At 38.0% G+C, this 22,702-nt stretch overlaps 2 protein-coding genes across 12 annotated transcripts in view; one reads left to right on the top strand and one right to left on the bottom strand.

Moving 5' to 3' along the window:
* OPRM1 (opioid receptor mu 1) overlaps positions 1–22,702 on the bottom strand; it is a 155,503-nt gene that overhangs the window by 13,023 nt on the left and 119,778 nt on the right. The window lies entirely within an intron of this gene.
* The window catches only part of IPCEF1 (interaction protein for cytohesin exchange factors 1), a 177,545-nt gene that overhangs the window by 112,529 nt on the left and 42,314 nt on the right, over positions 1–22,702 (top strand). For all 11 annotated transcript variants that reach the window (XM_024748041.1, XM_024748037.1, XM_024748042.1 and 8 more), the window contains 2 exons: positions 16,615–16,688; positions 18,255–18,326. In XM_024748041.1, the coding sequence (XP_024603809.1) occupies positions 16,615–16,688; positions 18,255–18,326 (146 nt within the window). The remainder of the gene's footprint in view (positions 1–16,614; positions 16,689–18,254; positions 18,327–22,702) is intronic.

The following is a 22,702-nucleotide window of genomic DNA, read 5'->3' as shown; positions in this document are numbered from 1 at the left end:
AAATGCCCAGTCAGGGGGATGCAGCATTATCTTCTCTCGTCTGGTAGGCAGTGCATAGTGCTGTTTCTGGTGTTTCCACAACCTTTCTCTCTTAAATTACTTTATCTTTTTTTTGGTAGGATCCAGCTTCTTCCTTCTTGAAAATTTAAATCATTTTTAAAATGCCTTAAATAATTAAGAAAATGCTTTAAAATATCAGACAGATATGGAGGCAGACAGAAAGAAATAAATGAATTAAGATCATTTATTTATTTAAGTGAATTGGGATCCCACCACCTTGCTGCGATCACTGTAAACGTTTTAACATATCTGTTTCCAAACATTTTTCTGTGTTTTCCAAAAATAAAATTATAACTTGATTTTCTCACTAAGCAATATATTACAAACATATTTTCATGTCAATATGCATATATATCCACAACATCATTTCTAATGGCTGTATTACATATGGATATATCACAGTTTATCAATCCATAGAATTTGAAATCAGAAATCCCGTTATTTTAAAATCATTTAAAATACCTAACAGAAAATAGAATATACAAGCACACATATGCTAAATTGAATATAAAGCAGTATGTATTTATAGTTATGTATGTTTAATATATGTGTTTATATAATTACTAGTATGTGTATAAATATATTGATAGGTGTGTGTGTGTATAACTCAGTTATTCTTTTAAGCAAGCAGGCAGGAAGGTGAGTTTCGCCAGCATGGGTAGGAAGGACAAACGTCACCAGGCCCTTTCGTACTAAGTTGTGTCATCCTAGGTCAGTGATGTAACTCTGTATGCATCCATTTTCTTACAAGTACACTTTGACCAAGAATGCTGTCCCTACGTAATTCAGAGTGTTATTTGAGAAAATCAAATGCATCTTAAAGTGATAAAAAAAATCATATAAAGAAAGACAATTATATATATTCTTTAGATGAGATGTGCTTACATAATATTGTGATTTTAGTATGCAGAAGAATTGTGCTAAGGATTTTCAGACACCAGAAATGTTTGTTTGTTTTTGTGTTTTGTTTTCTTGGTGACAATGGCTATCGTGTGCTGGAGATTCTAAAAATACGCTTACTGACCCTGTGTCAAGGGTGATTTTAAGCCATAAAACAGGACAGTGAACTAGGAGGCCCTGGGGGATTCTTCAGCACAGTAGTTCCTAACCTGGAGGAAGAGTTTAGGTAATACGTGATTTAGTGATACGGGCTGTTTGCACATTTCCGGAGCAATAGAATGAGGAGTGCCCCATGGGATGAGCTGAACTTTTGGTTAGATTTGAGGATTTTCCTGAGAAATCATTATGTGAACATTTATCATCCCCCTGGAGCAAGCTTTTTAAGGACCAAGGGCCCAGCTTCTTCTACCGACAAGCTAGCTGATAAACTCGTCTGTCATTGTGCTGCTGTGTTTCGTTTCCCATAAAACGTGTTTCAAGAACATTTGGAAAGGAAGCTATGCAGTGGAAATGAAATATATATATATATATATATAATATTTTTTTAAAGGAGTCAGCATTTAAAACATGTTTGAAACAACGTCTTCAATAAGGACACAAGGAAATGACGTGCTATAGTCGAAGATGTCCCTGGGTTCAGAATCAGGACGATGGGTCCCACCGTGACGCTGCAGCCACTTAACAACTTAGGCCAATCCCCAACCCTCTCTGGGCTTTCTTCCTTACCTGTGAAATAGGAACATGAATAGCTGGCTGTTCCCTGGGAGAGAGGTGGGCTCACGAACAGCATAGTAACCACTGATATTTTCCTATTTTGAATCTTAGGAAACTTACTGTGGCAAATGCATTCTCATCCTTTACTGACAAATAAGGATTTTCAGAGGAGTAGCTTAACATTTTTTAGAGTTTGTTTTTGGAAAATTGTGGTACACTGTACATAACGTGAAATTTCCCATCTTGACCATTTTGAAGGCTACAGTTCAGTGGCATTAAGTACATTCACATCATTGTGCAACGATCTCCAGAAGTCTTACCATCTTACAGCACGGCAACGCTGTATTCACTAAACAATAACTCCGCATTTTCTTTCCTCCATCCCTGGCAACTACCATTCTACTTTCTGTCTTTACAAGTTTGACTGCTCTCGGTCCCCTGTATAACTGGAATCATAAGGTGTTTGTCCTTTTGTGACTGGCTTATTTCACTAACATAATGTCTTCAAGGTTCATTGCATCGTATTGTAGCATGTGTTAGAATTTCCTTCCTTTTTAAGGCTGAATAATATTCCATTGTATGTGTATACCATATTTTTTTATCCATTCATATCTGTTGACAGGCACTTGGGTTGTATCTACATTTTGGATATTGTGAATAATGTTGACATGAATATGGGTGTACAAATGTCTTTTTGAGACCCTTCTTTCAATTCTTTTAGTTATATATCCAGCAGTGGAATTGCTGGATCATATGATAATTCTATTTTTAATTCTTTGAGGAACTGCCATACTATTTTTTTTATGGTGGCCATTTTACATTCCCACAGCTGGTGCACAAGCGTTCCCTTTTCTCCACATCTTCACCAACACTTGTTATTTTCTGGTTTTTTGTTTGTTCTTGTTTTTGCATAGTAGCCATACTAGTTGGTGTGAGGTGGTGTCTCACTGTGGTTTTGTTTTTCTTTTTTTTTTTGCGGTACGCGGGCCTCTTACTGTTGTGGCCTCTCCCGTTGCGGAGCACAGGCTCTGGATATGCAGGCTCAGCGGCCATGGCTCACGGGCTCAGCCGCTCCGCGGCATGTGGGATCTTCCCGGACTGGGTTACGAACCCGTGTCCCCTGCATTGGCAGGCAGATTCCCAACCACTGCGCCACCAGGGAAGCCCTCACTGTGGTTTTGATTTGCATTTCCCTAATGATTAATCACCTTGAGCATCTTTTCATGTGCCTTTTGGTCATTTATATATCTTCTTTGGAAAACTATTTTTTCCCATTTGGGGTTGTTTTGTTGTGGCTCAGTAGTAACTTACTGGCACTCATGAAACTTATGAAAACAGTTTGAAGAGATTTGAAAGTTTCTGAAGTATTCGAAGATTTAATATGCATTGCGTGAAGGCACAATTATGTGCTATACTAACCTTATTTTTTATTTCTCTTGAATTTCTAATATTGAAAGCAAATGCACCAGATCTCAAGTTTTCTTAAATGATGTTCCTTTATTTACTCATCCCTCACTCCTGCTCTAACCATGGATGGTAGATGAAATTTACTGGGAAGCAAGAGATACAATTTATTCTGTAATAGCGAAATTTAATCAAATGTCTTCCTATTCATTAAAAACGTTTCCTTTCTTTTTAGTGCTTTCTTTCTTTTTTTTCTGACCATGTTGCTGAAAAGACCAACTCTACGTAGGGGAAAGTGATAGCATCTCTAGGGTCTTAAGGCTTCTAAAAGACTGATGAGAGTTGAAGCTGCATGGGGCAGATCACGAATGGCCTCATGTACTAAGGCTTGTGCCCAGTGGTGAGGATATTATATTACAGAGAAAAACAACACAAGATTGTTTTGAGCTAAGATTTCCATCTTAATTGTTTCTGAAAATATTTCAGAAGATAATGACTATCTTTTATGTCAGACTACCAGAAAGTTCACTAGTAACTTAATTTCATTTAAAATATGATTTCATAGGGAGAGAATGGAAGAATGTAAGTAAGAATGGCTAGCTAGAGGAGCTGATTTATAAATCATACAGTAAGATGCCAGTCACTTCTTGGTCACCACTTAAATATGACCTAATATGATAATGAAGTAGTCCCATTCTTGGGTGATTTTTAAAAGGCAATAATGAAGAGGGATTATGGTGTCAAGCAGATGGGCTGTTCCTGAGCAGGAACCACGAGTAAGGACATTTTCAGTGAGAGGAATAGCATCTCGGTTTAGATTTCCCAAAAGCAGACCCTGAGAAGAGAATTTGGGTTCAAGTAATTTATTTGGGTAGTGATACCAGAAATACTTGGAAAGGGAATAAGGAAGTGAGAAAGGGTGGAAAGTTAGCTGATAAAGCTGTCTTGAGGGCTTCCCTGGTGGCACAGTGGTTGAGAGTCCGCCTGCTGATGCAGGGGACACGGGTTCGTGCCCCGGTCCGGGAGGATCCCACATGTCGCGGAGCGGCTGGGCCCATTAGCCAGGTCGCTGAGCCTGCGCGTCCGGAGCCTGTGCTCCGCAACGGGAGAGGCCACAACCGTGAGAAGCCCGCGTACCGCAAAAAAAAAAAAAAAAAAAGAAAAAAAAACCCAGAAAGCTGTCTTGAGCAAGCAAATTATGACTGTAGGTAACTTAATTTTGCTGGGGAACTCCGAGAGCCTGAGAAAAACATGCGCTTCTAAGTTTTCCTCCCAAGGGACAGGGGCACTGGAATATTTATATACCCAGTCCCAGTGGTCATTGGTTGAGGGCTTGTCCTGGGGGCAATGCCTCTCTGCACAGGTGGGGAACTGGAATCTGGCAGCCAGAGAAGTCCTCCCACAAAGAGATGCAAGGACTGGCAGTGAAGTCTGGCCAGTGTGCCCCAGGTGATCCATGTGGCTGGCTCGCTAGCAGCATCCACTGCAAGCGGTCTGCTTCCTTAAGAGCTCTTTTCTATCCGCCTTGCTGAAGCGTCAGCCTTTCAGAACCGTCACGATTATCACCATCAACACCTTCAGTCCCTTTTTATAATGAATGCCAGGAATCTGTGGGTTCTGTAGGAAATCAGGTCTTTCTGTTTATTAACCAAGAACACTTACCGAATGTTTTCTATGTAGAACGTCTCTTTGTAAGAAGAAAGACTTTCTGGGTGAAAATCTCATTATATTCCTAATGTAATGCTAGATAAACCCCAATGCAATAACATTTTAATAAAAGCATACCCCAGATAATGTATGAAGGATACAGAGAGCTTGCTAACATTATTGTTCTCCAAAGAATTTAAAATATTTATTACAGCAATTAATCTGACACAGAGGAAACAGGGAGCTTAGACACAGAAAGAGCTACTCAGAGGGCCCGGCTGACAGTGGACAGAGTGAAAAACTTCTTTTACTTCACCTTTGCCTTTTTGGGTCATTCCTCCTCTTATTTTCTTTCCATGCCTTTCCCCAATTCTTATCATTAATAATAAAATCTTAAATTATGTATGGCCCTGACAATTTTACAGTATTACATAGATTCATGTTAACTCTAGTCAGCCTGAAGACTCTGGTTAGATCCACCATGTGGTGCTGGCCCGAGAGGTTAAGTTGCTCGGCCTAAAATTACACATTAAGTGGCTTGCTTCAAGATACTCTGATTCAAAGCCAGGACTCTTCCTTCCATGCAATCCGTCAACTGCAGATTCTCTTCTATTTCAGCTCTTGTCTGAGACTGAAGAAATTTTTGTCTAGAATTATTTAACTGAGTTCTGGCTTCTGGTCTGAGTTTTGTCACTTTAATGACATCACATAACTTTCCTATTGTATAATGCCAATCTAGTTTGATGTCTAGGTTAAAAACTGATCCATTTCTTAAATTCTGGCACTTGAATATGATTAATTGTCCTCTAAAGGCTAATAGTACCCAGATGGCATATGCTTAGCACTCAGTAAATGTTAAGGTTTTATTAGATATTACTCAAGATTATTATAATTATTATATTTCTTAAAAGGGTTTCAAGCATTCTCACTGCCAGGCCTGCTTCTGATATCTGAAAACAAAACAAAACAAAACAAAAAATTATTTTTTCTTCTTCCCTTGCAGTGCTTGTCATAGCCCAGTGCTAATACGCTCAGCTCTCTGCCTGCAGGCCCAGGTAATACTCGTAAAATGGAGATTGCCTTGGTGTATAATCTTCCTAGTTCCTTTCCTGAAAGGAAGAGGGGGTCGAGTTGCTTATCAGAACAAAGCAGCATCACATAATCTGTCATCTGAAGAGAAGGAGGGAAGCTTTAGATTTCATGCAATTTTTTGAGGGGAAGAAATACTACTAAAGCTATCTAAAAATAGTAACAATGTCACTACTAAACGTTCTTAGACTGCATTCCACTAAATATGTATACTCAAAATTCTGTGCTCTATTATTATGTGTGTGGGGTTATGTCACCATGTTTGGGTTCAGTTAGGCTCATTTGTTTCTATTTGTTTTAAATTTTTGGAACTGCTTCTTTTTTGTTTGTTTGTTTTTGGTTTATTTATTTTTAATATAAATCATTTACTCAATTCCAAAGTCAAAACTATTTACAAATTACAACCAGGTAAGCCTTGCTTTCATCCCATTCCTCTACCAACTTTCCTCCTTCCTTTTATGTTTCTTAAAAAATTTTTTTTCTACTGTTTCTTTTTACTAATATAGGAAAGTATGTATACTGAGGGGTATCCTATCTCTCTTTTCTTACATGAAATTAGCATACTGTATCTATTGTACTGTACCCTACTTTTTCTCTTGCTTTGTCCTGGAGATTATATGTATATATGTCATTTTTCATAGTTATTCATTATATGTAGATGCCGTAGTTTATTCAAATGTCCCCTGATGATAGACATTTGAATTCTTTACAGTCTTTTGTTCTTGCAAATAATGTTGCCATACATATGCCATTTAACATATTTATATTTAGGACAGATCTCAGAAGTGGGATTTCTGGGTCAAAGGGTAAATGCATTTTTGTTAGTTACTGCTCAGTTTCCTTCTACGGGGTTTCATTTTGCATTACCACTAACAGTGTAATGAGAATGACTGTTTCTCCATAGAGCTAGAACTTTAAAAATTGATTTCACCTTTTCTTTCACCTCAGTTTATTTTTACCTTGTATTTTAGAGGATATAATTCAAATTTCTTCAGTGTCATGAGTCTGTGTACCAATAGAATTTATTTATTTATTTTTCATTTTTATTAAACTACAGTTGATTTATAATATTATATTTCAGGTGTATGGTTTAGTAATTTGATATTTTTATAGATTATACTCCATAGAAAGTTGTTATAAAATATTGGCTATATTCCCTGTGTTGTACAATATATCCCTGTAATTTATCTATTTTATACCAGGTAGTTTGTACTTCTTAATCCCCCTCACCCATTTTGCTCCTTCCCCCACCCCTCTTTCCACTGGCAACCACCAGTTTGTTCTCTGTATATGTGAGTCTGTTTCTGCCTTGCTATGTTTGTTCATTTGTTTTATTTTTTAGATTCCACATATAAGTGAAAGCATACAGTATTTGTATCTCCCTGTCTTACTTAACTCACTAAGCATAATACCCTCCAGGTCCATTCATGTTGTTGCAAATAGCAAAATTTAATTATTTTTTATGGCTGGGTAATATTCCATTGTATATATATGTATATACACAATATATACAATATTCCATTGTGTGTGTGTGTGTATATACATACACACACACACACACACACATATATATATATACCACATCTTCTTTATCCATTCATCTGTTGATGGACAAGAAAACTGGGTAGCAATACCCATATCAGACAAAGGCGACTTTAAAACAAAATCTATAACAAAAGACAAAGAAGGACATTATGTAGTGATAAACAGGTCAATCCAAGAAGAGGTTATAACATTTGTAAACATTTATGCAGCTAATACAGGAGCACCTAAATATAGAAAGCAAACATTAACAGATATAAAGGGAGAAATTGACACTAATATAATAATGCAAGGGGACTTTAACAGCCCACTTATATCAATGGATGGATCATCCAGACAGAAAATCAATAAGAAAGCAGTGACCTTAAAAGACACATTAGATCAGATAGACTTAACAGATATTCACAGAACCTTCTTTCCAAAATCAGCAGAATACACATTCTTTTCAAATACCCGTGAAACTTTGTCCAGGATAGATCACATGCTAAACCACAAAACAAGTTTCAATAAATTTAAAAAGATTGAAATTATTTCAAATATTTTTTCTGACCACAATGGTATGAAACTAGAAATCAATTACAGGAATAAAACTGGAAAAACCACAAACACATGCAGACTAAACAACATGCTACTAAAAAAACCCCATGGGTTAATGAAGAAATCAAAGAGGAAATCAGAAAATACCTTGAGACAAATAAAAATAGAAACACAACTTTTCAAAATATATGGGATGCAGCAAAAGAAGTTCTAAGAGATGTTTTTAGCAATGTAAGCCTACCTCAAAAAGAAGAAAAATCTCAAATAAACAACCTAACTTCCCATCTAAAGGGATTAGAAAAAGAAGAACAAACAAAACCCAAAGTCATCAGAAGGAAGGAAATAATAAAGATTAGAGAGGAAATAGAGACTAAAAAAACAGTAGAAAAGATCATTGAAAGAAACCGAGTTGTACCTTTAGAAGATATTGATAAAATTGATAAACCTTTAGCCAGACTCATTAAGAAAAAAAAGAGAGTGGGCCCAAATAAACAAAATTAGAAATGAAAGAGGAGAAGTTATAACCAATGTCATAGAAATACAATCATAAGTGAATACCACAAACAGTTACATGCCAACAAATTGGGCAATCTAGAAGAAATGATTAATTCCTAGAAACATACAATCTTCCAAGATTGAATTAGGAAGGAATAGAAAATCTGAACAGACCAATTCCTGGTATTGAAATTGAATCAGTAATCAAAAAACTCCCAACAGACAAAACTCCAGGACCAGATGGCTTCACAGGGGTATTCTGCCAAGCATTTAAAGAAGAGTTAATCCTTCTAAACTATTCCAAAAAAATTGAAGAGGAGGGAATATCCTAACTCATTCTATAAGGCCAACATTTTACCCTGATACCAAAACCAGACAAAGACACTGCAAAGAAAGAAAATTATAGGCCATTAGAATTTAGTGACAACTGTTCCAGAGTGACACGGACAGCTCTGCTTAGAGTTTAGATTTTGCTCGTTTCCAACATACTGGGGGTTTCAGGGCAGAACTGAGCAAACCACGGATTTATATGGAGAACTGGAGCTTTGCAAAGCTCCTAATTCTGATATTCATTGGGTAACTTCCCTTAAATTTATTTAAAGTAATTCCAAAACTGTCAAATCCATATTCACACATAAATGCAAAAGCATATTACAAAGAAATCTATATTTTGTTTTCTAAACTAATTTTTTCCTTGAACTGAAGATTCTATTCACTTAAACACATACTTTATTTAATAACAGGGTTTTGGGGGAAATGGTACAATGAAAATTCATCTAGATTCTAACGTGCCTCTTGATTTCAGAACTATTGAAATGTAAAAAATCAGATTTCTCAGAATCAAGGAAATAAGTTCCACTGAGAATAGAGCGATAATTATACTCTTTGTTTTTCACCATGAAATACATAATTTCCTGTATTATACTTCATTTGCTTCTGGTTTGGTCTTCTTTGACCTACTTATCCTCTGGAATATATATATCATTCTTATTTTTCTAGGTCTCGTCTCTACCTTTCTGACATATGTAGTCCCTTAAGAAGTGATTTTATCTATTTTGCAAGGTTTGTAGTATGAAAAAGCCAAACTTTACTGATGGCAATGAACACTTATTTTGCATTTAAATATTAAAATTTGATATCCTATCTTAATTAATTTTTAACAATATGTCTGAGTGTGGCAAATCCTATGTAAAATATTTTGACTCTGAAATTCCTGTAGTCCAAAATTGAAGCAAGTAAGAAATATTAACCTACTTTTGTGTCTAAAGTTTGAACAAATCCTGTTGAGTCATCAGTGGGATCGTCAGAGACCTCACATTTTACCTTCATTTAAGTCTTACTGATAGCCAAACAGGAGGGATTTCATTCATTGTTTTTTATCCCCAAACTTTTCCTGCATCTCATGTTTTTAAAAACAGCTTTATTGAAATATGTTTTACATATCATAAAATTACCCTATTCAAATTTACAATTCAGTAATTTCTGGTAAATTTACTGAGTGATGAGCCATCATAATACATCAGCTTTAAATCGTTTTAATCATATCTATAAAATCCTTTATGCCGATTTACAGTGACTCTCCATTTCCACCCCCAACTCCAGGCAACCACTATTCTATTTTCTGTCTCTGTAGATTTGCCTTTTCTCTACATTTTATATAAAGGAATCATACAGTATTACATGATTTCTTGTGTCTGTCTTTTACTTAGCATTATGTTTTCAAGACCCTTCCATGTTTTAGCACGTGTCAGTTGTTCACTAAACAGTATTCCATTGTATGAATATACCACACTATTTACTAGTTGATGGATATTTAGATTGCTTCCCATTTTTGGCTATTATGAATAGTACTGCTATGAATATTTGCATGCAAATCTTTGCGTGGGCATATGCTTTCATTTCTCTTGGGTAGGTACCTAGGAATGGAATTGCTGGGTTGTATGGTAATTGTATGTTTATATTTTTTAGAAACTGCCCAGTGTTTTTCCAAAGTGGCTTCTGCATCTCATTTTAGCACTTTCTTTATTGTCAGAGGAAAAAAACCATGTTTCTGTCATTCATTCATTCACAAAACTCATTTCTTTATTTTGCATGTGTTGAACACGTACCTTGTCCCAAGAATTAATGATATAACCATAAACACAAAATTGTTTCCTCCAAAGTGCTCACCATCTGTTGGAGAACCAGAGGAATACCTAGATAACTAAATACAGTTAAGAGAAGTATGGTAAGCAAAGTCCACCGCTGGGGTTGAGGTGCAAAGAAGAGGGCACAGTTCCAGGCTTGGAGGAGCAGGAGAAAGTTTTGGAGAAGGTCACACCGAAGTTGATTTGTGGAGACATATCTAGGGGAGTGAGGGAGGAAGGGCATTATAAGCCTAGGAGCAGAAGGAATCCAGCCCTGATTGCAGTCAGAACCCCTTTACCCAGATCACCTTTACTTTTCTTCATAGCAATTATTGCCTACCGTGTGCTATGTAATTTATGTGTTCATTTGTTGAGCTATTGTCTCTTTTCTCCTTGAAAGTAGAGATCTCTGTTTTGTCCACTGATAAAGCCCAAATATCTGACACGGTATCTGACATGGTACCTGACACAAAGAAATGGTACTCAATAAATATTCATTGAATAAATGAATGTATAACCACAAACAGTTTTAATTTATTTATTTTTTATTTTTTTAACATCTTTATTGGAGTATAATTGCTTTACAATGGTGTTAGTTTCTGCTTTACAACAAAATGAATCAGTTATACATATACATATGTTCCCATATCTCTTCCCTCTTGCGTCTCCCTATCCCACCCCTCTAGGCGGTCACAAAGCACAGAGCTGATCTCCCTGTGCTGTGCGGCTGCTTCCCACTAGCTATCTACCTTACGTTTGGTAGTGTATATATGTCCATGCCTCTCTCTCGCTTTGTCACAGCTTACCCTTCCCCCTCCCCATATCCTCAAGTCCGTTCTCTAGTAGGTTTTGATAAACATATGTGTTTAATGCTGCATAATACGCCAACTACAGATGAAACTTCACTGAGTTGAACAAAATCAGAGCTGCTGGGTAAAGTGGATGGATGGGTACATGAGGAGCAACACCTTTAAGATTGTAGAACATCACATCACAAAGTGAAGAGCAGTGTCTTGTTTCAGAATTTAAGACTAGATTTGGTAAGACAAGTTTGCACAGTGACCAAAGGATGGTTTGATACTTCTGGTAAGAGAACAAGATTTTTATTACATTAGAATCCAGAGAAAAAAATTGCAGGTGCCGATGCAGAAATTTCAAGTAACTTTTCAGAAATTTAGGAATGATTGAAGAGAAAGGATTCCATTTGAGAAAGTTATTTAATTAATACAATAAGGAACAAGGAATCTGAGGGGGTGGAGGAGGGAAAGGAGGAAGAAGAGGAGAAAACTGTCATTTCCTGAGGATTTTCCCACTGTGATTGTCATTTTTGAGGCACTTTTTGCAAGTCAAATAAGCAAAGACAATTTTTGACACAGTTGTGATTTTGAATACACCTTGAATGTCTTAGGTACAATGAAAAATGCCTTTGCTCATAAAGGAAACATTACTGGGGAAATCCTAAAGCATCTTTTACTCATATTCATTTTGGCTCTTGTTTGAAGGAATCTCAGCCATCTCTGTTTTGCAGGAAAGGAATCCACCCAGATGAAGACACACAATTTATCTTTTACATATATCTGTATTTAGTTTTTTGTTGATTGGTTTTTGTGTTGTTATCATTTAATATGGGCTTCTTGTACTGAAAAAAAATTGTCTAGAGACTAATAATGCTATAAATTGGGTGTTAATTGTAATTCAGCTCAATGGAAGTATTTTTCTCTGTGTTTTAATTTTTTTGTTTATTTTGGTTGAATAAGGGGTAGGGACCCTGGAGGAAATGAAATTGTATTATTAAGCAGGGCTTGATCATGAAGCACCTTTTATACTCTGCTAAAGCACTTAGACTTTGTCTAAGAGCAGTTGGGAACCGTACAGGATTTTAATGAAAGAAGAAGTTCATGGAGTGAAGATTTGCTGTGATTGTGATTTGGACACTAAATCAGAGGAAAGGACAGAACTAGAAAGAGGGATAATGGTTTCGAAGACTTTTGCAGTAATTCAGGTGAATGTTAATGGTGGTCTGAAGGAGGTGGTGGATAAGGGATGCATTAAAGAGCTGTGGCAGATGCAGCAATGATACAACTTAGTGGTTATTTGCACAGAAGCTGAGAAGGAGATTGAAGCATCAAAGGTGTCTTCCATATTTCCTTTTATTCTTGGACAACTGGATAGAAAGTGGTATCTTTCACTGAAGAGGAGAACACAGGACAAAGAGGAGCAGGCATTTCATGGAGTAAAATGATGAGTTTGGTTTTGGATTTTCCACTCTTGGGGAGAGTTTTAGTTTGTGCTGTCACATAACAAAATACCATAGTCTGGGTGCCTCCAACAACAACTATTTGTTCCTTCCAGTTCTGGAGGCTGGGATGTCCAAGATCAAGTTCTGGCAGATTCCATGTCTGCTGAGGGGATTCTTTCTGGTTGGCAGACAGCTGCTTTCTTGCCATATCCTTAGATGGAGGAGGAGTAGGGAGAAGAGGGGGAACCACTGGTCTCTTCCTCTTCGTATAAAGGCACTAATCCCATTGTAGGATTAGTAAGGGCTTCACCCTTATGACTTCATCTACACCTAATTACCAGGCTTCCCTGGTGGCGCAGTGGTTGAGAATCTGCCTGCTAATGCAGGGGACACGGGTTCGAGCCCTGGTCTGGGAGGATCCCACATGCCGCGGAGCATCTAGGCCCATAAGCCATGACTGCTGAGCCTGCGCATCTGGAGCCTGTGCTCTGCAACAAGAGAGGCCGCGATAGTGAGAGGCCCTTGCACCGCGATGAAGAGTGGCCCCCACTTGCCACAGCTAGAGAAAGCCTTGACACAGAAACGAAGACCCAACACAGCAAAAATAAAATAAATTAATAAACCTAATTACCTCCCAAAGGTCCCACCTCCAAATACCATCACTTTAGGGTTTAGGGCTTCAACATATGAATTTGGGATGGGGGGGCACAAATATTGGGTCTGTGGAACACCCATTGAATAGGTACACTAGGCAGTTGTATCTTGGGACAGAAGCACCAGGGTTGAAATGAGTTTGAAGTATAGGTTTTGGATATGTGTGTACAATGGTTATACATGCAGTCATGGGTGTGTGTATGATTCCCTGTGGAGAGTACTGGAATGAGAAGAGAGTAGGTCTGTGGTTAGAAATCTGGGAAATACTGACATTTAAGAAACAGACAGGGGGAAGAAGACCCTATGAAAGAAAGCAAGGAGTAGTTAGAGGAGAAAGGGGGAAGCAGGAATGTGTTGTTAAGAGGCATTTCAAGAGGGAGGAAGTGGGCTGGAGTGTCCGTTTCTAGACTTCAATTAAATGAGGGCTAAAGAGGGTAGTGGGATTTAGCAACATGAAAATCACTGGGGTTCATGGTAACTACCCCTTCTGTGGAATTGTGGGCATAGAAATGAATGAGGGGAGGAAGTAGAAACAAATGGTGAATATAAATTGTTTTACTCTTTCTAAAATAATTGCAGGAATTTACACTAAAATACCCTAGCGTATCATAGGGTTGTTTTAATCAAGGTGAAATTTACATGAGAGTGTCCATTCCTTAATGAACAATTCCGTGGTATTTAGTACACTCACGGTATTGTGCAACCACTATCTCTGTCTAGTTCCAAAGCATTTTCATCAACCCAAAGGAAAACCCATGCCCTTTAAGCAGTGGCTCCCTATTCCCTACCCCCACCCCAGCCCCTCGCAGCCACTAATCTGTGTTCTGTCTATAAACTTACCTATTCTGGATATTTCATGTAAATGAAGCATGCAATATGTGATGTTTTGTGTCTAGCTTCTTTCCCTTTGCATAATGTTCTCGAGGTTCCTCCACATTAGAGTATGTATCAGTACTTCATTTGTTTTTATGGCCGAATAACATTCCATTGTATGGATAGACCACCATTTATTTATCTGTTCCTCTGTTGATGGGCACTTGGACTGTTTCCACCTTTTGACTATTGTGAATAATACTGCTGTGAACACGCATGTACATGTATTTATTTGAGTACCTGTTTTCACTTCTTTTGAATATATATCTAAAAGAGAAATTGCTGGAGCCTAACATCGTTTTTTAAAACTATACTTTTAGTGTGGGTGGGGGAGGGATGGCTTGGGAGTTTGGGATTGGCAGATGCAAACTATTATCTGTAGAATGGATAAACAACAAGATCCTACTGTAGAGCACAGGGAACTATATTCAATATCCTGTGATAAACAGTAATGGAAAAGCATATGAAAAAGAGGGTATCAATATATATGTATAACTGAATCACTTTGCTGTATAGCAGAAATCAACACAAAATTGTAAATCAACCATACTTCAATAAAATAAATTTTAAACACTATACTTTTTTTTTTTTTTGCAGTACGTGGGCCTCTCACTGTTGTGGTCTCTCCCTTTGCGGAGCGTAGGCTCAGTGGCCATGGCTCACGGGCCCAGCCGCTCCGCGGCATGTGGGATCCTCCCAGACCGGGGAATGAACCCGTGTCCCCTGCATCAGCAGGTGGACTCCCAACCACTGTGCCATCAGGGAAGCCCTAAACACTATACTTTTATATAATGCTAACTGAGAGTTCACAAGAAGCATTGTGCATTGTAGAAAAAGTTGATGTACCCAGTCTCTTTTCAAGTTCTTTACATTCTCTTTGAGATAGGATTGGTGAAACCACCATTCAGTAATTAACTAACACATCAAAAGAGAGATAAGTTGAGTGAAAAAAAACATGTATAATTTTTAAAGAAGGAAGTGCCCTTTCGAATTGAGTTTTGAGTTTCATAAGAAGAAAGCACTTCAGGTGAAGAGTTTGGATAAGTTGACTCATGCAGGAGAGAGAAGACAGGACAGGGCTAAGGTTGGAAGTTTCACAGTTTAATATTTCTGAAGAAAGAGTACAAGTTGCACCCTATTTGATGATAAGGGAAAGAAACACAGATGAAGAGCACCCATGGTGCTGATTTCATAGCTAGCTGACTCTAAAAATTAAGATTGTATTTTTAAAACCAATTTTTACTCATCTCCCAGTAACTGACTCTTTTATGTTTAATCTTGTGGATTGTAATTCTCCATTCAGAGACACCAGTGTAGATGGAAGATTTGAGTTCTGTCTATGAGAAGCAATCTAGCCTCCTATGGTTCAGTTAAATTTTATTCATAAAGTAAAGATTAAGACATTTTTAGAGGTGGAACAATGATTACATTTCCTGTAAAATTCTTGGTGTTTTAAAGTGGTATTCATTCTACATCCTTAAAAGTGTCATTTTCCTCTGCTGTCTTTCCTTTATAGAAAAAAACTCCTGGGAATTGATTATGGAACTGAGATTTTCCAAGACATGGCTCTGTGATTTAACCCCCAAGGAACTTCCTAAAGACTTGGGAGAGGAAAAAATGTTTGTTCAGTATCTGTTAAGTGTTTTATTTGTCTGAGCTCACTTAAGTCCTATTACAACCAGTAGGTGGTAGATCCATGATATGAACCTCAATTTACTAACTCCAAAGTCAGGCCTCTGCTCACCATATAATAGCGTGTTAATTAGGTTCCTTCTTATGTGCTTGTGGCTTGTGAGAGAAGTAGGATGAGAAAGATGCTGAGGATAGCAGGAAGTGGAGCTCTGATAGGTGAGCTCTGATGTTTTCTAGGAAGACAAAAAGGGGTCGGGCAGGTCCTACTTGTGCCACACATTGGCTGTCCCTAAACTGTGCCATGTTACTTCTCAGGGAAAGATTCTGGATGATTTATCAGGGGAATATTAATTCCTCTTAAAAATATGTATCTAGGATAAGTCCAATGCTGATTCATAGGGGTATCTTTTTTTTTTTCGTGGTATGCGGGCCTCTCACTGCTGTGGCCTCTCCCGTTGCGGAGCACAGGCTCCGGACGCTCAGGCTCAGCGGCCATGGCTCACGGGCCTAGCCGCTCCGAACCCGTGTCCCCTGCATCAGCAGGCAGACTCTCAACCACTGCGCCTCCAGGGAAACCCAGAGGGGTATCTTTTGACACACCTCCATTTCACTTACTCTATCTCTATTCAACATATATGATCCCAATAAGTGAACTGCTAAGATGTACACTTTTATTCATATTTGTGTATGTATTTGTTTCAGGCAGAGAAAGCTGATGGATTTATCAACCTGCCAGATTTCACTGTAGAGAGAGCATCTGAATGCAAGAAAAAGCAGTAAGTTGTCTATCATTTTCCACAAAATATGGAGCAAGGATAACATCTCTTTATAATGTTCCTCAGGTGATAAGGTGATTTGGAAGTTAATGATGGTGACTTCAAATGCCTGAGAATTTTGAGTTTATGGGTTGGAACCCCAAACAATAATAGAAGCTTTTAACCTCTTGTTTTCTGGAATTTCATTTTGTGGAGCAGATGGATTTTAAAACCCCACGGAGCCCTGGCAGGGCGTGCTGTTAATGATGGTGTCTGTGATCCAGTGAAAAGCAAGCGGCCATCCAGGACTGGCAGGGTGACGAGATGTCAAGGCTGTGTCCTTGTAAAGAGAATGACTACATAGGAGTCACCAGAGCTGCAGATATGATACAAAACCAGTTTCTTTTTCTTAGTTCATGAAATTGTCAGTAACATCCTTGAAAATTGAATTCTTTGAGATGTCTTAGACTTGGGGATTAGCCCCCTGATAGAACTGAAGTCCAAAAGATTTGAGAGTGGACAGGAACCAAGAGTCACCAGCCCATGACTCTAGACCAGCTATCCAGACTCCCAGCGAAGTGCTCTTCCCATGATAGGATCCAGCTGCATTTTGCATATGAGTCCTCTTCACCTTTCACTTATTCTTTATTCTGCTTTTGACATCTTTTCCTGTTTTATTAGCGTGGGGCAGTTCCCTATTGACCTGTGTTCCTAGTGGCAAAAATTGATTAATTTAGTTTTAATGAATAAACTGGTGTTGGCTTTAGGTCTTTGCCATTCTGATATAGCTTCCTATCTTTAGTGATACACGAGGCTGTGGTTTTGACCACACTGGTCATTTACAAAATCTCTGGCCCATACAGCGGGACTTCCTGTCTAAATGGTAAAAGGGAAATACTCTGTTATCTTCAATGTTCTATACTTTTTTTTTTTTAAACATCTTTTTTGGGGTATAATTGTTTTACAATGGTATGTTAGTTTCTGCTTTATAACAAAGTGAATCAGCTATACATATACATATGTTCCCATATGTCTTCCCTCTTGCGTATACTTTTCTTTTAAACGAAAAATCTGCCTTATATTTTTCCTTTACTAATAGAGAATAGCTTGGATAAAGTTTTTGATGTGTTTTCACAGTGTAGAAGTTTTATGCTTGATTGTTTTTCTGTAAATACAATTATTGTATATGCTTGATTGAATTTGAATGAATACTTTGCTTGAAGGAATTGATCTGAGTATTTTGAAGTGATACATCTATCACTTTATATTTTAATTTATTGTCTATTTATAGCAAGACAGCAAATGAAAATAAAAGAATATATCCATATGTTTTAAATAGAAACTATTGATCAGCCACGACTCAGTCCTGGTCTGGATGTCCTGACATGATGAATTACCCCTCTGCTCTCTACATAAAATAGAGATTAGACAATGGGTATTTAACGTAACTAAAACTTCTGTTTTTGTAAATTAACAAAGAAAGCAGATGAACTTACCATACTTATATTTGACTGTTTTACTTTCGACTACATTGTTGACTACACTAACTTCTAATTTCTTATGTGTCTGTGCTTTTCCCCCTTCAAGTGCTTTTAAGATCAGCCATCCACAGATCAAGACCTTTTATTTTGCAGCTGAGAATGTGCAGGAAATGAACCTGTAAGTAGAGAAACATCACTAAATCCAATCTTTATGGGAATAGATTACTTTGGTCAGGTGTCTGAATTTTAAGCACATGTGCATATCAATTATTATGTTTTTTATTTCTGCTGCTTTAAGGATTAATCTCCTTAGCAGTTATAAAGTCTTCTTGCTTTCTTTTCTAGCATTTAGAAGCATTTTGGAGAGCTACACAGATCAAAATGGCTATTTTAGGAAGAAGTAATAAGATTCTTCTGAGGGAACCACTAAGTTGAGAAAGGAATAGAAGACATTATAAGAAAATGTTAATATGAGAATCAGCATCACAGGGAGAAAGGCTTGAAAGAATTGTGTAACCGATCTCACAGCTTTCAGAATTCTACACGAAAAATATCTCTGCAGCGTTTCATAGGTGCTGTGTGATTATGATTCATGGTTATCATCTCCCCATGTTCTATCCCCAAATTTTGCAAAACATCTTTGTTTAGAGTACCTCTAATATAAATACATATCCCTAACTCCATTTCCTGTTTGCTCAGTTTAAGTAAGCGGAATATACTGGTAGAGTATTACTCGTCTTGCGACATCCCCTGCTGGTTTAGATTACAGTGTGATCGCAGTGGCTTTTATTTGGATGAGGCTCTATATATTTAAGGTGCTTGAGGCATCAGAGGGCATTCTATTTAAGTCCTAGTCTCAGAATTCAGTGTTTCTTATTACTTTCACTTAATTAATTAAAAATATATGTATGTATGGAATAACTATTATGTGCTTCCTTGCAGCAGATCCCAGGCTCTAGACCTGAAAACTATAGACATAATCCCTCCATTCACGGAGCTTATCGTTTAATCTATTTATATTTTTATATTTAATTATCTATTTATATCTATTAATTAGTTTATCTTTTACTAGATCTTTATTGGAGTATAATTGCATCACAATGCCGTGTTAGTGTCTGTTGTACAGCAAAGCGAATCAGCCATGTGCACACACATGTCCGCATATCCCCTCCCTCCTGAGCCTCCCTCCCACCCTCCTTATCCCACCCCTCATATTCATTTATTTAGACATAATGATTTTCTTATCTGTCTGTTCTCTGTAATTTCTCTTTGGCCTCTTGCTTTAGAAATGTAAAGGAAAAAAGCTGCTTTTTACTAGACATGTATGAGCAGGAGTACACACACAGACACACACACACACACACACACACACACACACACACAGACACACACACACACACACACACACAGAATGCCCTACACCATATCCCCAGGGAAGCCTTTTCTCCCTAGAAGCATTCTCATCTGTTCCCTGCGTTTATCTCGCCACCACAAACCTTTAGATGAGGGCGGAATTGCTCTTTACCAGAGAAAGTTAGAGAACCCTGCGTTAGAAATGACAAAGCAAGGTACTGACAACGGCGTCTTCCAAACAAGTCTTTAATTTACTTGGACAAGGAAAGAAGTTGTTTCTATCCTCCTTTTGACTTTTAACTTCCCCCCCACCCCCCACCAGCTTTCTCAAGCATCTGAGAAAAATAAGAGCAGATACACAAAAGGAGGAGATAAAAACTTCACAGTCAAAGCTCTTTATTTCTCTTTTATTTGCGTTGGTAACGCTAAGTCCTATTGACTAGCAAGGTCTAGGTGCGTGGAAAGCTTAATGTCTTGCCCAGCGGTCCTTGGAATCATATAGTAGTGAGTGCCAGTCCGGAGCCGAGCCATCCATCAATCCCAAGTGGTTCTTTTTAAGCTTTAATGGTGGTGAAACAGGGCTGCCCGTCAGCAACCTCTCCCCAGCCCCATAGGCTCCCTCGGTGCCTGGCTTCTCCCAAACAGCTTCTTGTATCTCCAACTTTCTTCCGGTCCACATCCTTCCCATTCATCCTGTGACTGGTTCTTTCAAAGTCGTTCTGTTCTCTCCAACAAGGGCAGAGTAAGACTGAGTTTACCAGAAAAACAATGACTGCGAAGGGTTTTGTTACCGAGAGAATTTCTCTACCTACACGGTGAAACACATTTTAAGCCAGTAAAAGTGTGAGACCCTCACAAGATTATCTGAGTCAGCTCTATTTCAGGCAGATGTGCTTTCTAAATCACACATCAGAGTTATTTAGCTCCCTGCCCACCCAGTCCTCCAGTTTTTGTTCACATTTCTGGTCCATTTATCTTCACTTTTCAACATACTCCGTTTGCAGAGCTCTATCTAATGGCAAGTACAGTTGCATGATTATTAGCTACACACTCTGCCTATTTGACTGTTAAACCAAAGCCTTTTATAGTTATGAAAGCCAAGATCTCATGGCCTATCTATGCTGTGAAAATCTGTTAATTTTACTTGAAATTATTTTAGTATTTGTTTATCTTTCCAGCTTACAAACAAGATGTAAAATTGAAATTTGAATGTGAGGTGTCATGACCCATATATTTGAATCTCTCAGTGACCTTTATACTCAAAAATTGTCCGTCTGGCTACTCATAAATAAATGGCCCATTTTGTCTGTGCCTGAATGTATCACAATTAATGTATCATAATTTTTCATTTATAATGTCATTATTAAGCTTTATTATTCTGAAGATGGTTTTTCTAATAGCCAACAATGCAGGATCCCGAAAGTTAACTTCTCCCACAAGAGTAGGCGTGGGGGTGGGGGGAGGGTTTAAAGCTTTTTTTTTTTAAATTAATTACTTAATTTTTATTTTTGGCTGTGTTGGGTCTTCGTTTCTGTGTGTGGGCTTTCTCTAGTTGCGGCAAGCGGGGGCCGCTCTTCATCGCTATGCGCGGGCCTCTCACTATCGCGGCCTCTTGTTGCGGAACACAGGCTCCAGTTGTGCAGGCTCAGTAGTTGTGGCTCACGGGCCTAGTTGCTCTGCGGCATGTGGGATTCTCCCAGACCAGGGCTCGAACCCTTGTCCCCTGCATTAGCAGGCAGATTCTGAACCACTGCGCCACCAGGGAAGCCCGAAAGCTTTAGTCTGCAGTAGCCCCTGAAGAGCTTCCTTTCTTACTGATGAGGTCTGTTTAAGCTAGGACGGAGTGCATCTGGGTATTTCTTAGTGAGATGCAGAGTGCTAGGGAAGGAGGGAGTAGAATTTGGAGAGATGGATCCTGTTTCAGAATTTCGCCTCCTTGGGAAACTGCCTTTTTGGGTGGTGACGTTTCTCTCAGTGATGATGAAGGAAAAGGTAGTTAAGTTTAATAGAAGCACTGTGTGTTCTGCAGGGACCCTCAGTTTACAAGTATAGGGGTGAGTAATTAAAGGTAATGAAAGGGTTGGTTTCTAAACAAAGACTGGTGGTAGCTGCCTTTCTCAGACGGTGTTTGTGGGAAAAATGTCATTTGTACATCAGTTTCTTAACACTTGTGCTTCTTCGACACACACATTCTCATCCAGTTAACATACAACAAACTCCCAGGAAACATCTGTCATCTTCTTTTATGTAAATATGTCTTTTTGTGCATCCATCTATTTAGACACAAATAGAAAGTTTGCTACTGGCCTGGATGTTTTTTTAAAAAAGTGCTTAGCAAAGGAGGTACTCCAACCCCGTGGGTTCTAGAAAGAAAACAAACAAGATTCTGAACAATCACTAGTTTTTCCCAGCAGGTAACTGATGGTGGCAATGAAAGGTATATGAGTTTTGGGTAAGGGCTGAGAGGACTCTGCTTTACTGTTCAATACTCTTCTGCTATATCTGGAAAGGAACTTAGAAACGTCTTTTCTTATTTCAGGCATTCTCAATTCATCTATTTTTTTGTCCTTATGTTAAAAAAAGAAGTTTGTCTATTTCACTTTGAGATGATTGTTTTGCGGGCAGGGTCAGCTTATACAATTAGGAAATCAGGAATAAACTAGGAATTAGTGAGCCATTAAATTCATTGTGCTTTACCTGATCAGTTTTTAGAAATGTACTTTTAAGTGTTTCTTTTAGTTGAGTAATGCATAAAACATATTCTTGTAAAGAATCATGTAATACAGAAGTATGTAAAGTGAAAACCTTCCCATTCCCCCAACTTTACCTTGCCGTTCTACTTCTTTCCCTAAGATAAAGCCACTTTTCACAATGTGACTATGTCCTTTCTGAGGCTTTTCTTTGCATACCAAGTCTTGTATAATACATATGCAAATATATAGTTTTAGAAGCACATTGAATCAGGATAAACAGTTTGTTTTGTACTTGCTTTTTTCACTTAATAGTATGTTAGGATTTTTCCATGCAAATATATAGTTTTAGAAGCACATTGAATCAGGATAAACAGTTTGTTTTGTACTTGCTTTTTTCACTTAATAGTATGTTAGGATTTTTCCAGGCCATTACAAGGCCCCCCACCCCATCTCAGTCTTTTTATTAGCCTCTTAATAACATGGTACTTTTGGAATTGGTACCATACTT

The sequence above is a fragment of the Neophocaena asiaeorientalis genome, unplaced genomic scaffold (assembly GCF_003031525.2).
Source record: "Neophocaena asiaeorientalis asiaeorientalis breed wild unplaced genomic scaffold, Neophocaena_asiaeorientalis_V1.1 scaffold123, whole genome shotgun sequence".
NCBI lineage: Eukaryota > Metazoa > Chordata > Mammalia > Artiodactyla > Phocoenidae > Neophocaena > Neophocaena asiaeorientalis.
This window is presented reverse-complemented; position numbering and strand designations above follow the sequence as displayed.